Raw genomic sequence first — 17545 nt, forward strand, 5'->3', positions numbered from 1 at the left:
CGGCCCCCCCTGCACCCCCCACGCTACGCCACTGACGAACACACCCATTGCTCCATCCTCTTGTTTACTCTGGCTCCACCTACCACTGCCATGCTATTCCTGGGATGTGGGAATGTGCACCCTAAGAGTGAAAAACGTTCCTAATTTAGGGAGTGAGAAAAAAGCCAGTATAAAAGTATAAAATTTATCAAGTGGATGCTCAATATGATTAAAGATACAATCCACCCTATGCATTTAAAGCACATGGCATCCACCTCAAAATCACGGGAACTGTAGTTTGTCGATGGTGCTGGAAAGTGTGGCTGTGTGAGGAATAAACTACAATTCCCACGATCCTTTGGGGGAAGCCACGCTGCATTAAATGCGTGTTGAATGTATGCTGTGGGCATGACCCTGTACAACTTTCCAGGAAGTAAGCCCCACTGTACTACTGGGATTTACTTCTGAGTAGACATATATGGAATTGCATTGTTAATTTTGCATTTTTGATGATCACATAAGAAAAGATAATTGTTGTTGTTTTTCTTATATTCTGAACCAAGGAAGAAATTTATTCTCTGCTGAATAAAAAAATAGATCCAATGCCAACCAAAAAAACATATTTATACTATCTCCCTGAGATAAATTTGCAGCAGACTGAGGAGTAGGGCATTAATCTAAATATCAAATAAGCAGTGCTTTTTCTTCTAGAAAAAAAAGGTGCCGGTACTCACCATGAAGCTGTTACTATGAGTGCCACAGTTTTAACACATGCTTTTTTTCTAGGGAAAAAGAGGTGCCAGTACTGTGTGCCCTTGAGTACCCCCAGAATAAAACAGCACTGTAAATAAGTAAATACCTAGATAGGCATTAGCTGCCTCAAAAACTTAGGGAAGGTTCATTGAGAGCAGCTTGATAAACTTCTAGTTTATTTGTAAAAACTTTGAGAGGAATGTTTATTGATTTTAATTCTCCAAATTTTATACATGCTATCTTTAGTGCTTCTGATCCTTTCTAATATTGCATTTCTGCTTTAATTATGAATATAACCATGACCCTCATGGTTGGAAATATAAAATGCAAGTATTCCAGTTATTAATTACAGTTTCGCTCCACTGTTTGTCTAAATATGGATCCCCACTTTATCCTCACAACAGCCCTTGACAAGTAGATTCTTCTGGGGAATAGTGAGCTTTGTGGAGGGACAGGGCATTAAACCCAATTCTCAATCCAGCACTCTGACCACTATGCAGTGTAACACTTTTGTTGGGCACGTGGGTGGCACCTCTGGCCTGTGGGTCACACGTGGCCCCCTGGACTCTCTCCAGGTCATGCCCCTCACTGCCCACTGCTCTGTGCTTTCCTCAAGTGCTTTTACCTGGCTGGAACTGTAATAATGGCTCTTTTTTGCCTTGATGGGAAAGTGCATGCACACCTGGCTTTTGTGTGGCTCGGGAGAGTGATGCTGCATTTAGGTCCTGTTTGCGGGCTCCCCATAGGCACCTGGCTGCTGGACTAGATGAGCCTTTGGCCTGATCCAGCGGGGCTCTTCTTATGTTATATTATCTGCCCACTTTTGCCTCTGATCCTGCCCATCAGTGCCATGTGGCTCTTGTAAGGTTCCCCACGAGGGAATGCAGCCCATGACTTGAAAAAGCTCCTCACACCCATTGAAAGTGCTATTCTAAAAAAGCAGTAGCATTAATCATAAACACATTTAGTAGAGGGGCAAGTAAACATGCATAGGATTAGCCAGTGTAAAAGAACGCAAGTGGAAATTACCCTCTGATACTGCTGTGCAAACAGTGTACATAGGCTAAACACTTTACCTCCACAGTAAATGTGGAAGTGAATTACAGGTGTTTAGGATAGAACAACACGAGGAGGATTACCTGTCCTCAGAAATAACGGCACGAGGTGTTTCAGCACTTCGTGTGGCCTCGGATTTTCGTTCATTCTTCTCACTGTGGAAATCAAAGCATAAGCAGTTGGAAATTAATTACAGTTCATTTCTTTCTCACTCCTTCCAACCAACCAAGCATACCAGTTCCACCAGGAAGAGCAGTTCTCTACTTAGTTGCCTGTATTTTATGAGTAAATTAGGATTGCACAGATTATTACTGTCAGGGTTACTTCCAGATCCGAGCTCACAGAGGATCACGCTAGCCAGCGGTCGTTAAATAAAAGTCTTTATTGAGTTACAGTCTCCATTCTCGAGCTGCTGCGTGCAACCCTACGTCTTATGCTTAGATCGGCGAAGCTCCGTCTGAGTCTCCGCCCCTTGCGCACCAACTTAATATCCTAGCCCTGCTCCACCTTTTCCGCCTGACAGTTCTCCTCTGGGTCCCTCTGCCCCCCTGGGTCTCTTCCTTCCGGGATTCTTCTGACGCTGACCCCCCGGACCCTTCTGTCTCCTTGCGCCGGGCTTTAGGACCTGGCTCCCTTTCCGGGCTGCCTACTGCGCCACTTTCCTGTGCATTTGAACTTGGCGCGCGCGCCCAACCTTCCACTTTCCGTCTAACCGTCACTTCGCTCCCCGATGAAGGTGTGGCCACTCCTGACTCGTGCCCTCCCTCCTGTTGCGAGCTGCCAGCGCTTGCTCCCTGGCGCTCTTCCTCTTTCCTACTCTCTGGCGGTGACGTTGGTCCCGATCTCCAACTGCTCCCCTCTGAGTCCCCTCTGGCTCTTTCTTCCTGGGGTGTCCCCCTAGTCTCCCCCCTTGCCCTGGCCACTGGTGCTCCTTTTTGTGAATCTTCTGATTCACTGGAAAGGCTCGGAGATCTCGGGTCGTCGTCATCACTCATCCTTTCGTCTGCCTCCTCCCCCTCGCTCTCTGTTTCCTCCCTTGCCCTCGCCTCTGCTCCTGAACCCCTGACATCTACCTTCTACGTGAAGGAGATTCAGGAGATTTTGGAGCAGAGTTGTTCCAGGAAGTCATCTGATTACTCTCTTCATCCAGCTTGTTACTGGAAGAAGAAATTAGAATAATTACGTCCTTGGGAGCATATCTGGGCACAGTAAGCTGAAGAAGAAGAAGGGATTTGAATTCTGTGTGTGAAAAAAATCTCAAAGGTTCTGCAGAACACTGACCCCTATTTCGCACCCGCAGCATAAATGTATAACATTCACCGCAACCCTGAATATACAGGAAAACATTGAGTATGAATAAAACATGGTCAGTTTGTTGCAATTTATATAACTGAAACCGAGGCCTGGGCATCTATGCTGGAGAAAGAGACATCATTTCCACAAACTAGATTGGCCAAGAACTGTTCATAACTAGGATATCTGTTTGATTTCTGCCCAGTCTGAGTCAATGTAGAGAGGAGCTTCATTTACCTGTTTTCCAAAGAACTGAATTGTTTGAACAAGGATTCAGAATAGGAACTGGAGGCCTGGTTTCCGCTGTTCCCTGAATCGAAGCTATGAAAAGAGAACAATGCAGCACAGGGCAAGTACATTAAGGTTTTCTCCTTTTGAAACCCAGAGTTCCTCCACCTAGCTCTTCTCCCTCCAACACCACTTTCCTCTTGTAGATAAAATGGGCCTGATCCAGGTTTAGAGGAAGCCTGCCACTGAATATCAAGTTGCTGTGGAGCAACAATAGACCAGGATCCCACTTTCATATCTTGTTTTTGAATGATGGAGAAGAAAAATGCATTTTCTTTTTTTTCCATTTCGGAGCTAATTTTTATTTTTATTTTTGGAGAGCAGTATCACAAAATATGGGGTGTGTGCAAATTTCAAAGGATCGTTCTAGCCCCCTCTGCACTATACATTTAAAATGTATACCACTATAAACAGTCATGGCTGTTTGGGAACTGCCTGGGAACTGTAGCTTTTAAGGGAACTGAGAATCATTAGGAAACTCCCTTAATTTAATGCATTATGTTGTGGAAATGGCTAGCAAAAATATGTATATCATGCAAAATTGTATTCTAAATTATGTGTGTTAGGAGGAAGCGGCATGAAAATGTTATGTGAAGACATAAAAAAGGCAAAGGATTAGAAAAACTAAAAAGTGAGAAAAAGCACGATTGACAGATTATCTGGTTCTGCTTGTGAGCTTTGCAGAGGCATCTGAGTAGCAACTATGGGCAATGTGAAGTAGATGAACCTTTGGTTTGATCCAGCAGAGCTCTCATGATTTGGCATCATGTGCTATGTGTCCTTTACCTTGCATGTCCCGGCCCTGATTTGGCTCAGTACCTGTCTTTCTAATATGGAAAGGGGGTGGCTACTGAACTACATTAACCATTATCCTTGACCATGCTGGATGGGGCTGATGGGAGTTGTATTCCAGCAACATCTAGAGGGCCACAGGTTAGCAACCCCTGCTTTGATGGAGAGCTTGGTATAAGCAGTTTAGTAAGACTTGTTTCATGCATTTCACAACAAACCCACATGTCAAGATCCCAGACTCCAGGGAGATGTTTCTTGAGTTACAGGTATTTGTGAGCGATGGGCCTCATTCTCCCTGGTGGTTCTACAAGGGGCAATGAGGAAACTGACAGCTAATGGGCCATCCTCTGGGGCAATTGAGTTAAGGACACACTTGCTTATTTCTTAGGCTATTTTAGTTTTCACCACTTGCTATTCGTGTTAGAAACAGATATACAACCTAGGTGTCAAGTGGCTCCTTAAACCAAGGTTACAGTTGCCATATTGGACTGTCTAGTTGCCATTTTGGGGCAAGACAGCTCAAAAGTATTAATTTTCAAATGGTGGACTGGTTGTGATTGATTATCAGTTAAACATTTGGTTAGTTCAGATGACAACCTTGAACTAGGTTAAGAACACTGAGAACTTAAAAGAAGAAAAATCACTTTATCCAGGGACATATATATATTGGCCTATTCCGACCTCTTTTTCTTAATGGTGACACAAACCATTCATAACGTAGGGATATTCTTCACAACTGGGAGCAGGGCAGTGGGGTGTGGTAAGTGGAGACAAGCGACAATCATTAAATATAACATTGTTCACTGCTCTTGCTCAGGCTGCACAGAAAAAGCATTTAGGTTCCTGGGATTCATTCTGATTGTGAAGATAAAATATAACTGATAGAATTCTACAGGATGTGGTTTTAGTGTGTGAAAACAGTCAAGATCCCAGGATCCCCAGGCATGAACCTCCTGGTAGTGGAGACGTCAGGTACCATCCTGGCATCTAGACACCTTCGCTTGGTCGCAAGTGGCTGATAGCCAGGTGCAAAATGCACCTGGCACCTGGCTAATTTCGAACATTGCTTGCTATAGTAATGCAGATTACACTAACCTTGTGCTAGAAGAAGCATTCACCACCCTTGTCTCACTTCGTGGGGATCCTGAAGTGCTTATTCTTTCCCCAGTGGTGCTGCTGGCAAAACAGAGAAGGCCTAGTGGTTAGTCCATGGCATTATTGTCTTCAGTACACCAGACCCTCCAAGTATCCCTATTTTCCAGGGACGTCCCTAATTTAGAGAAGCCATCCCAGTTTCTGATTTGATCCTGGAATGTCCCACTTTTCCTTAGGATATCCCTATTTTCATTGGAGAAATGTTGGAGGGTATGGAGTTTTCTGACCCCTGAGCCGTCTGAAGGCAATCCTATATAGGGAAGTTTTTTTTAAAAATGTTTAAAGTTTCATTATGTTTTTATATATGTTGGAAGCTGCTCAGAGTGGCTAGGGAAACCCAGTAAGATATGTGGGGTATAAATAGTAAAATTATCCTTATGGAATGGAACGTCCCTATTTTCATCAGAGAAATATTGGAGGGTATGGTAGACGCTCAAAGTAGCCAATTCTATGGTAGCCAATTGCAGTTTGTCTTTGGAATGGTTCCTACCATTAATATCAGGGTGTAAATTAGGGGTGGATAATCAGCCCAAGGGCCACATCCCTTCATGGGTAACCTTCTGGGGGCCACATGCCAGTGGTAGGCAGGGTGCCAGATGCAGAAGTGGAAAGAATAATGGATGTGACGCTTACGTTTCTACAGTACATTTCTGACAAGTAAAAGGCAGAAATTACTAAACAACACACACAGCATCTCTCCATCTTCCTTCCATGAAGGTTAGGAGCCTTATGACAATTCAAGGATCCATGTCAGTCAGGTAAAAGTATTCAAAGAGCGCGTGACCTCTGAGAGGAGGTGTGGCCTACCAAGAGTTCCATGGGCTAGATTGCAACACCTGGGGGGTTTCATTTAGTTTACATGGCTTGAGGTTCCCCACCCCTGGTTTAAATAATAAAATCCAGCTCAGCAGCAGGTATTTGCAAAAATCCAAAATCGGGCAACATTGTAGAATTCAAGCTGGCCTTTTTCCATATTTTGATCTAACAAATGCAGGTCTTTTGTTTCTTTTTCTGTTTCGGAAGCTGCAACAAAGCTACTTGCTTCCTCACAAAACTATGCCATCATTTCCTGAACTATTTTTTTATTGTTTAAGATACAGGTCTACCAAGAACTCTGGCCAGAGTTCTTGGTATATCTTTTTCAGTGCATTTCCAACAAGAACTCCAATTTCTTTAAGATACAGGTCTAGCACTGCAGCACATAAACTCTATGAAAAGGAAAGGAAAAAAAGAAAGGCAGGGGAGTTATAGGCAGGCAGGCAGGGAAGAATTGGTGAAGGGTCAGGACAGCAGGTAAGGAAGGAAGGAAGGTGGCCACCAGATACAGATGTCCTGATTAGGGATGGGAGATAGATGAAATTAAATTCTCATTTAAATGTAAACTTGCTTAATTCACATATGCCAAAATAGTACATGAACCAAAACACAGCCATCTTTTGAAACTTGCACTTCTCCATGCAGCTCTCCTGCTATGGAAATGTGTGCAACAATCCATATGCTAGGGTAAGGTGTCCTTAAAAATGCATATATTAGTGCAAATAACATAAGCAACGTATTATTTATGGAGAAATTGCTTTACAAAATTGTGTATATTACGCAAGATTGCAGTCAAATATTTGTGCATTAAGAGAAGCTCACACTAAAATGCTGATGAATTTTCATGGTGCTTTTCTGATGTGGAAAAGGGAACTGAAGACTAGAAAACTGAAACTGAAAGAAGCCGAGATTTACCAATTTGCCCATCACCTAGTCATGGTGAGAGAGTATCAGAGTCTAGCCATAAGGCAATATGGGCCACTATCCAGAGAGGCAATTGGGGGACTGTTTTCTCCCACACCAATTGGTGGGCATGCAGAGACATCTAAAGTGAGAATCACTTTCATATTGACCAAAGGGTCTTACCTCTTCCCACGGCGGCTGAACCATCCTGAAGCAGGTACTGTCTGACTTCTGGAGCGTGGGCCTGTGTCATCCTCTAGATCAATCCTATCAGGAAGACAAAAAGCCCCAAGTATAAGTTGTGTTGTCCCTCTCTTTACACACACTTCATTTTGGGTTGTGAGGAGTGCCACGTATCTGACAGAGCTCTTATGTTCTCCAATTTGGTGTGTTTGTTTTTGACAAGCAATTTCATTGGGGACATTTGAAAAATGGAGCAAGGGAGCACAAAGGCACAATTCCACCCGGCCTTGAAGACTACTCAATTTATTATAGCACAAGTTTTTCTGGGCTGGCATCTGAGAAAGTGGACTCCACTCCAGGGAAGCTTGTGCCATATAATACATTGGCTAGTCAATAAGGTGCTGTAAGACTCTTTGTTGTCCATCCTCATCTGGACCATTGAACCAGTAGAGAGACAACGAGGGGCCTTAACTCACCTCTTGGCCATGAAGGATGGTGGCTCTTGCGTTGGACTTTTAAAAACACACAAGTATTAAAACCCATCAGCAGGGTGAGTTGAGGTCACCATAACTTTCAAAAGATCAACCACTCATGTGTTTTTATTCATTGTTTTGTGAATAAAAGTGATAGGTGGCAATGCCACCACCACTTTCCTTACAATAACACACCTCTGCCTGCTCCCTCATCCCATGCTGTTAGTACACAACCTTCAGTCAACCTTTCCTCTTCTTCTGCCCAACCCCCTCAAAGGAATCCTTGAAACCTTGTTTGTTGTTTTCCTCCCATAACTCCTGTGTAAAATCTAAAGCATGGGTGGGGGAACCTATAGCCCTCCAGTTTGTTGTTGAATACCAACTCCTGCCAAGCCAAGCCAATGATCAGAGATGGTTGTAGTACAATGACTACAGCTGGAGAGCCATGAATGTCACTGTTAAAAATAGTGCTATGAAGAGTAAAAGGTAAAGGGACCCCTGACCATTAGGTCCAGTCGTGTACGACTCTGGGGTTGCGGCGCTCATCTCGCTTTATTGGCTGAGGGAGCCGGCATACAGCTTCTGGGTCATGTGGCTAGCATGACTGAGCCGCTTCTGGCAAACCAGAGCAGCACACGGAAATGCCGTTTACCTTCCCGCTGGAGCGGTACCTATTTATCTACTTGCACTTTGACGTGCTTTCGAACTGCTAGGTTGGCAGGAGCTGGGACCGAGCAACGGGAGCTCACCCCCTCATGGGGATTCAAACCACCGACCTTCTGATTGGCAAGTCCTAGCCTCTGTGGTTTAACCCACAGTGCCACCTGCGTCCCACTATGAAGAGTACAACCTGGCAAAATGTGTATGTATGTGTTTGGTAGGGGTGGAGATACTGAAGAAGAAGAAGAAGAGTTTGGATTTGATATCCCGCCTTTCACTCCCTTTAGGTGTCTCAAAGCAGCTAACAATCTCCTTTCCCTTCCTCCCCCACAACAAACACTCTGTGAGGTGAGTGGGGCTGAGAGACTTCAAAGAAGTGTGACTGGCCCAAGGTCACCCAGAAGCTGCATGTGGAGGAGCGGAGACGCAAACCCGGTTCTCCAGATTACGAGACTACCGCTACTGGTCTATCTCCAGTCCATGCCAATTTCAAATGAGTTAATTTGAAAAATCCAGTCATAATTCTGCTGGCCTGTTTTAGGTCGTTACACCTTCAAATGTCGCTAAGAACTGTTCTTTTGTTTCTCTTGTTAATAAATCCCCTTCCCTCCGCTCAAACTCACCCATTGCTTTTCTTAGCAGCTGAAAGGACATAGGAGCGCTCCCTGCTGGCTGTTCTCCTAAGCACACTGCTCGCAGCTTCAGTCCTGTGAGGGGAAGAGAGAAAGGAAGTAGGATAGAAACAGGACATGCCAGTTTCTACATCTGTGAAGTTTAATCACAGAATATACAGAACTGTATAGACTATTATCATTAGGTTTGGCATCTTACACATTGCCAAAAGAGATGAAATACATCACCACAACAATAGAACTAAAGAAAGATGACACAGGCCTGTATGAAATTTGCATATACTGATTTATATGTAATAGATACATATTTGGAAATAATCACTGTAGGCAAGACTGACTAGGTGACTTGTATGCTTGCTCTCTCTGCTGCCTTGTTGGTGGGCAACAACTGCACCCTGTTGGTGGGCAACTTCAAAGCCCCTTCTCTCCCTTCTTAGGGTCCCTTACCTTTAAATTAGACTTGGACTGGACAGTCTTTCAAGCAGAGTAGCCCTCAAAAGAGAGGACTGTCCTCTGTGGTCTCATATGGCCACCTTGTACTGTTTGCTTCAGACTGCAGATGAAGGCTCTCTTGACTGAAAGCTCCACACAAACCAACAAATCCTTGAGCACAGAAAACTTGCTGGTTTTCTGTGCAGATGGAACTTTTCATATGAAGTAGCATTTAATCATGTGAGCCCACAGCTGCAGTTGGAAGAAGTGCAGTCAGACACGCGAGAATGAGAACCTGGTCTAACAGAGCAGTCCAATCTATATGAACTGTTGCTAGGTTGCTGGTTCATGTGACTGAGCTGAAAGATGTTGAGAATTAGTGCAATTATCTCCCTCTCTCCCGCCACCCCCTTGGAACGCCCCTTTCATGGGAGGGGGCTACGCCTACCCTGGCATTGCAGCACCTCAGCCTGGGTGGGAGATTTATGCCAACGTAGCCCTGGCTAACCTTGCCAACAAAGGTCCGTATAGTTAAAGCCATGGTTTTCCCAGTAGTGAGGTATGGAAGTGAGAGCTGGACCATAAAGAAGGCTGATCGCCGAAGAATTGATGCTTTTGAATTATGGTGCTGGAGGAGACTCTTGAGAGTCCCATGGACTGCAAGAAGATCAAACCTATCCATTCTGAAGGAAATCAGCCCTGAGTGCTCACTGGAAGGACAGATCGTGAAGCTGAGGCTCCAATACTTTGGCTACCTCGTGAGAAGAGAAGACTCCCTGGAAAAGACCCTGATGCTGGGAAAGATGGAGGGCACAAGGAGAAGGGGACGACAGAGGATGAGATGGTTGGACAGTGTTCTCGAAGCCACCAGCATGAGTTTGACCAAACTGCAGGAGGCAGTGGAAGACAGGAGTGCCTGGCATGCTCTGGTCCATGGGGTCACGAAGAGTCGGACACGACTAAACAACTAAACAACAACAAAGCCCTGGCTCAGCTGGGGCAGCCCAAAACCCGTTGGATCCAAAGCTCCCCATTCTGGTGAGTCTGGGATTTGGATTGCACCGTAAATCCCCCATGCACAGCTGTACAAGAGCTCATTGTTCATGGTGCTCTCTCTGCTCCAGGGACTAAACTCTGTTGCTTTCAAACATAACCCTCAATGTGCAGTCTGCTGCAGTTATGATGCGGTACCTCTTTTGTTGCTCATCTGGGGAAACGGAAGGCTCCACGTCACCTGGTTCGGATAGCTCTCGTTTGATGTTATAAGGAGCCCTGGATCATGTATAAGAAAGAAGAGGTGGATTGTTGTTATTTTCAGCAAACAGCCACAGGAGGAAGCTTGCTCATCAGCCTCACCTCTCTACAACAGCTCCAACCACAGTGAGAGGCAACACAGTACACTTTGGATTCTCTGAAGCCTGCCAATACCTCCCTCTTGTGGCTACATCAGGATCCACATGCCCCTCTGAACTTTGGGAATGGGAGGGAATGATCTGGATTGTGAGATCATAGGATGTGGGGAAAGTGTGTGAGATAGCCAGCCTCATATAACTGACATGCTTAAGTTTAATTAATGCATGAAGGGCTGGCCCAAGACATGGTACCTTCCTCCCCACCAGGGATGTTCTACATCAGGAACAAGGGTGGAATAAAGACCTACACTGATATCTCCTGCCCTGTGGATCCTGCCACCTGGGGCAGTTGCCTCACCTTGCTTCACAGGTAGGCCGGCCTTGCTGCCTGTGCAACTTTCATGACTGATGTGTGGAAAAGCACGTGAACCAGACCTTTGGAGAGTTTGTAAGTAAACCATTTGTAACTTACTAAACATGTGGTCTTCTGCTATGCTGGGGAAAGAGGGGACTGTTTTGGAACTCACTTGGAAAGACATATTTTAAAGGTCTAAATGGCCTATACTTTACTTTAAATATGCTTTACTTTAAATATACTTTACTTTAAATATGCTTTACTGCATATTTTGTGATTTTAAATCTCTGCTGGGATTTTCTCAACAAAGAGTACTTTCTATACCCACATTTTCTCCTGAACCAATAAAGTAAAAGAAGGAGCACAGAGCTTGCGGGAAAGGCAAGGAGGGTAATGGTGGTTAGTGAGAGCTGAAGAACAGAGAAGAGAAAGGAAAAAAGGAGGGAGCAAAGCAACAAAACTGAACATTGGGAAGAAGATGAAAGATGGAGAGAGAGCGACTGAAACTAAAAGGCGCTTTGTGTCACAGAGTGTCTGACTGCTGTCCAATACTGACAGATAACTGCCATCATTGTTATGTAAAATAACGGGAGTGGGGGGAATTTAGTTCATTTGTTGCCTTTGGCTTGGATTCTAGCTTCCATTCAGTGAATGGAGCATAGCTCCTGTTCCCAGAATCAGACCTCCCTGCCTCACCCTTCCATCTGCATCACCCTGCTCCTCCTGGAAATGTGATCCTGGGCTTAGGAGCTCCTTGAGAATGGCATGGAATATGGAGCAGATGGGCTGAGGGCGTAGGAGGGAGCTGAAAAGGATGTAGCTCAGTTGCAGAGCATCTGCCTTGCACACAGAAGGTCCCAGGTTCAATTCCTGGCACCTCCAAGTAGGGTTGAAACCTGGAGAACTGCTGCCAGTCAGTGTAGACAATACTAAGCCAGAGGAACCAATGGTATGACTCTGTATGAGGCCATTTCCTATGTTACTGTAAGAAATCTCCCCTGACACGAAAAGAGGAACAAAACAAAAAAGAATCCAAGTTTTTTTCTTCTTGTTGTTTTTATTTGTTAATTGTCAGGTTGTGCTGTTTTATTGTGATAATGTTTGAGCAAATATGCAGTGTTTTATCTTGTGAACTGCTCTGAGATCATGTGATGAAGGGTGGTATTTGAATCTAGATAATAATAAATGAACATTGTTCTTTTAGCAAGGTTGGGCTGGATGCATCCTTTTTATTCATGTTGCCAGATAAACACCTTTCGGTTTTTACAGTGGTGCCTCGCAAGACGAAATTAATCCGTTCTGCCAGTCTCTTCGTCTAGCGGTTTTTTCGCCTTGCGAAGCAACCCTATTAGAGGCTTAGTGGCTTAGCGCTATTAGCGGTTTAGCGGCTATTAAAGGCTTAGCGGCTACTAAAGGCTTAGCGGATTAGCGGCTTAGAAAAAGGGGGGAGCGGAAAAAAATCGGAACACTCACAAGACATTTTCGTCTTGCGAAGCAAGCCCATAGGGAAAATCGTCTTGCGAAGCAGCTCAAAAACGGAAAACCCTTTCGTCTAGCGGGTTTTCCGTCTTGCGAGGCATTCGTCTTGCGGGGCACCACTGTATTTTGTGCTTATTCTACGTACCTAGTTTTAAACACTGGATAAATAGTTTGATGTTTTAAAATGTGGGGCAATTCACTCTGAGGCTTTTTTTTGTAAAAATAACACACACTAAACCCAGCATCAATCAGAATGGGTCTTCCTTGCCTGTGATTGAGTTCTGTTGAGCATTACATATGAGGCGCCTGCCCTGACCAAGATGGGGTTTCTTTAGAGGAGGGTAGCAAATCCCTTCTGGGTATACTCACAGTTTCTTGTACTCCTCAGTACTCATCTTGTGCCCTTGACTGAAGCGGGGCAGGCTGGCACTCTTGGCACTGAAAGCAGAACACGCCCAGAGATAATCAGTGGTTTGAACAAACAGAAGTGATATGTCTGCAGGGTTATATCCTCATAATATAACGGTGTGAAGAAGTTGCTGTGTCAAAGGTCTGAGGTTTTGTATCCACAGATGTCCCAGCCTCTTAGCCACCCCACTTTTCTAAATGTCCAGCTTTCTTTCTTTTAAGTAAGCTTCAGATTTTTACTTGATACAGGACAAAGTGTGCAGCAGGACTATCCAATTACACTCTTGGACACAGTACAATTTAATAATTTTGGGATTATTCACACTTACCAGGGAGTAAGCCCCATTGAGCATTCCTGTGTTGTAGGGGTTGGACTAGATCAGTAGTTCCCAAGCTTTTTTTGGCCATGCCCCACCTAATCATCTCTAAAATCCTGGAACTGCCCCCCCGACATATAATTCTTATTATTTTGTTGTATTTTCAATATTTTGTTGGAAGCCCCCCAGAGTGGCTGGGGAAACCCAGCCAGATGGGCAGGGTATAAATAACAAAGTTGTTATTATTATTCAAAAAGTGAACTTCTATTCATGTGGTAAAGGTAAAGGGACCCCTGACCATTAGGTCCAGTCGTGACTGACTCTGGGGTTGTGGCGCTCATCTCGCTTTACTGGCCAACAGAGCCGGCATACAGCTTCCGGGTCATGTGGCCAGCATGACTAAACGGCTTCTGGCAAACCAGAGAAGCGCACAGAAATGCCGTTTACCTTCCCGCCGGAGCGGTACCTATTTATCTACTTGCATTTTCTGCTAGGTTGGCAGGAGCAGGGACCGAGCAACAGGAGCTCACCCCGTCGCGGGGATTCAAACCGCCGACCTTCTGATCAGCAAGTCCTAGGCTCTGTGATTTAACCCACAGCGCCACCTGCGTCCCCAGATGTTGAGGAAGCCTAAAAGGCCATTAACTTGGTCTAACTCATTCTCAAATTACCCCCCCCTAAAAATCAAATTGCCCCCCTGTGGGGGGGGTGCCCCACGTTGGGAACCATGGGACTAGAAGGTCCATGGAATCCCTTCCAACTCTATGATTCTACCATTCTATCACAACTACTTCTGAGTAGGCACTGTTTTTTAGACAAATGTGGGCTACCTGTATTTATATTCTGATGGTTCTGAAATGATTGCCTGAAATATACTCAGAGTCGCAAAGTGATTTCATGCTCTTTATTCAGCTCATAGTGGTGAGGAGGAATGAATGAAAGTCCCCTCAAAGTATCTGCTTTATATACATTATTTACACAATGGGCTGCACATGATTGGTTAATTCTGGAATTCTACTGTAAGCCAATCAGGTTGTGGATTCACTTATATCTGGAGCATGATTGGGTGGTTCCTGCCAACCAATCATACTGCTGCATTGTTCTTGGACCAATCAGACTGCTGCATTCTGAATCCTATTGTTCTAGGACTAATCAGATTGCTGCAGTTTGGATCCTATTCAACTCAGTACATAACATTGCCCATCCTTAACCCACCCACCCTTATTTCTGGCAAGGGGTGTGCTTGGATCGTATGGCTTTGACTTCATTGACAAAGCCATGTGTCTGTCCGAAGATCAGAGATTAATCAAACACACCTCTTTTGTGAGCCATTGGATGCTGTGTTCAAAGGAGTAGTCTTATCAATGGTCTTGGTGAAAACCCCTCTAAAAGAGAGACACAGAGAGAAAAGATGTAAGTAACTTCCAAGATCACACAGCACATTACAAGCTTGGTGGATCTGGGAATGCTGTGGACTTTGTGTATCTTGATCTCCATAAGGACATAGTGTATCTTGATTTCAAAGTCCCCCATGATATTCTTGCAGAGAAGCTGGTAAAATGTGGGCTGGTCAAGGTTACTGTTAGGTGGATTTGTACCAGTTTGAAACTATACCAGACCCTGCTTATCTTTGCAAATGTGCTGGCAATTTTATTGCTGCACCGCTAGGAGGACACACTTAAGCAGGAATAACCAGCTGCACAAATATAAGATGGGAGACACTTGGCTTGCCAGTAGTACATGTGAAAAGGATTTAGGGGTCTTAGCAGACCACAAGCTTCATATGAATCAACAGTGTTATATGGCAGAGGGAAAAAAAACAAAAAACAAAAACAAAAACAGCTACTGCTATTCTAGACTGCATCAACAAAAGTCTAGTGTCTTTATTAAGAGACATAATAGTACCATATTCTGCGTTGGTCAAGCAAACCTTAAGAGGAATGGTTGAAGGAGTTGAGTATATTTAGCCTGGATAAGAGGAGACTGAGGAGAGATGTGATAGCCATATTCAAATATCTAAAGGACTGTCCTGCAGGAGATGGAACAAGCTTGTTTTCTGCTGCTCTGAAGGGTAGGACCCATACCAATGGATTCAAGTTACAAGAAAGGAATTTCTGATTAAATATCAGGAAGAACTTTCTGACATTAAGAGCTGTTTGTGGGTGGATTTGACTTTTTTGGAAGGTGGTGGACTCTCCTTCATTCTATGATTCTATATCAAAAGCAAAATGCTTTCCTTCTTTCTGGTCCCATCTCTCTCACCTGATGAGGTATCCAGAAGGTGATGTGGCACTGGGAGATCTAGGTAGAGAAGAGAAATACATTATTGGCAAAAGGAGAAAAATATGCAGAGGCATAACACTTAAGGTTTTATCCAGACTATTGGCTTTGGAAAGTTTGAACAAAGAAAGACATTTCCACAGAGAAGAACTGCTGTTGTGGGGAAACTACATTTGCCCCAGGGGTCAACAAGTTGTTGGGGAAATGTGTGTTTTGTTTTTAAAAACCTTTGGACGAATCATCGGAAGAACTACATCCATCCTGGGCCATTTATTTTTTTTACCTGAGAAAGGAAGGAACTACTGAATTTGGGGCTGGGGAGGATACAAATGGATGGTAGATATTGGCTGGGGAGAAGTTGCAAATTCTTCTCCAGCTCAGTTTTTAATCTAAGCCAGAGAAGAATTGCAGGGTTTTAAAAGTTCCTCTCTCATTGTAAGGTGGGATTTACAACTGCTTGACGTTCATTTCCTAGCCTGGTTCAGGAGAACTTTGATATCTAGTTTTTACAAAGAATTACAATAAACACATACACAAACTGAAATTCACAGACTACAACCTGCAATGCCAAACTTTATCTAAGGTAACCATACCCCTCTCCCCCATTAAGTGCCCTACTTTTTGCAGTAAAAGGGAGTCACTAACTTTTTGGAATAACTTTTTGGAGACTGTGGTTCTGCTTGGGAAGGTGGTTCAGCAAAGGCTAATCTGGAAGAACAGAAGAGAAATGTTACCAGATGACAAAAGACAACATCATGGCAGGATAAAATATCACAAATTCATGATGGAATTTGAGTCCTATTGCATTTGGCTAAGGAAGAGCTTACTGTCACTTGACTTTTATGTAGACTGATGTTTGCCTAGTAGCCTTCGAAGGGAGCTGAGCAGTTGAGTCAACTACCATGATAAGAAGTATATAAATTAAGGAAACTGTCTTATACCGTATTGAGTCAGATTCTTGACCCATCTAACCAAATATTATATTCTCAGACTGGCAACAGCTTCCCAGAATATCATACAGAGGCATCCTCCCAGCACTGCTGCATCTCAAAATGTTCTAAGTCCAGAATGCATCTCAAACCCTACAAAGCCCGCACAGAATTGCCAGTGGATAGATCCCAAAGGAAGCAAGATGTGCAGGCAGTTCGTCAAAGGCACCTGCGAGTCGGTGACAAACTCTTCGGTGAGGCAGGAGATTTCCCAGTGGTGCCCCTGGTCCTCAATGGTGAATGCCTGTTGGACGGGAGAGGGGAGAAGAGAGGCAAAAGTGAGAAATCAGTGTGGTGGAAGCAGCCCTGGTGAAAGAGGCTTTCATGCTCTTTCAGTTATTATTATCAATATTTAAATCAATAAATCAATATTGATATCATTATATCAATATTTATTCATTATACACCCTTCACCATAAAGTCTGGAGAACCAAAACACAACCATCCTTTGAAATTTTTGAAATTTGCACTTATCAGAATGTTGAGATGCTATTCTCCAAGCAGGAGAATCATAATATGCAAAAATTCACCATGTTACAGGAAGTCTTCTGCAAAATGTATATATTGGTCAAAACTGCTTGTACAAAAATGTGCTTATCTGGAGAAATTTACACTAAAATGCTGAAGAATTTTCATGATTTTTTTCTAATTAAAAAGATTATAAATTGTTGCAAAATTTGGAGAATGGAAAACTGAGAAAATGAGAGAACAGATTCCTCCAGCCCTAGACAACTGATAGATGGGCAGTTCTGCCCACCTGGCAAAACTGACTTACAAAGGTGAGGGGGTTCTACCTTGTGAGTATATTCCCCACAGAGAATGCACTGGCAAAGCAGCACCCTTCAGGATTGAACTCTGTGTTCACCAGCTGGTGAAGTGAGGATTCAATCCTTTTGGCTGCAGGGGTCTGCTTTGTCAGTGTATTCCCTGCAGGGACACCAGCTGATAGA

General features: G+C 44.0%; 1 protein-coding gene across 9 annotated transcripts in view; it reads right to left on the reverse strand.

The window, feature by feature from the left end:
* Positions 1 to 17545, reverse strand: part of ZNF185 (zinc finger protein 185 with LIM domain) — a 68596-nt gene that overhangs the window by 23837 nt on the left and 27214 nt on the right. For 8 of the 9 annotated variants that reach the window (XM_082207548.1, XM_082207545.1, XM_082207546.1 and 5 more), the window contains exons 4-15: positions 16765 to 16839; positions 16252 to 16314; positions 15589 to 15627; positions 14643 to 14711; positions 12971 to 13039; positions 10607 to 10687; positions 8975 to 9058; positions 7219 to 7302; positions 5257 to 5337; positions 3319 to 3402; positions 2862 to 2945; positions 1872 to 1943 (exon numbers count right to left, since the gene is read on the reverse strand). In XM_082207548.1, the coding sequence (XP_082063674.1) occupies positions 1872 to 1943; positions 2862 to 2945; positions 3319 to 3402; positions 5257 to 5337; positions 7219 to 7302; positions 8975 to 9058; positions 10607 to 10687; positions 12971 to 13039; positions 14643 to 14711; positions 15589 to 15627; positions 16252 to 16314; positions 16765 to 16839 (885 nt within the window). The remainder of the gene's footprint in view (positions 1 to 1871; positions 1944 to 2861; positions 2946 to 3318; positions 3403 to 5256; positions 5338 to 7218; positions 7303 to 8974; positions 9059 to 10606; positions 10688 to 12970; positions 13040 to 14642; positions 14712 to 15588; positions 15628 to 16251; positions 16315 to 16764; positions 16840 to 17545) is intronic. The other variant, XM_082207544.1, reaches the window with a different exon arrangement.

The sequence above is a fragment of the Podarcis vaucheri genome, assembly GCF_965113315.1.
Source record: "Podarcis vaucheri genome assembly, chromosome: Z".
In the NCBI taxonomy this organism is placed as follows: Eukaryota; Metazoa; Chordata; class Lepidosauria; order Squamata; family Lacertidae; genus Podarcis; species Podarcis vaucheri.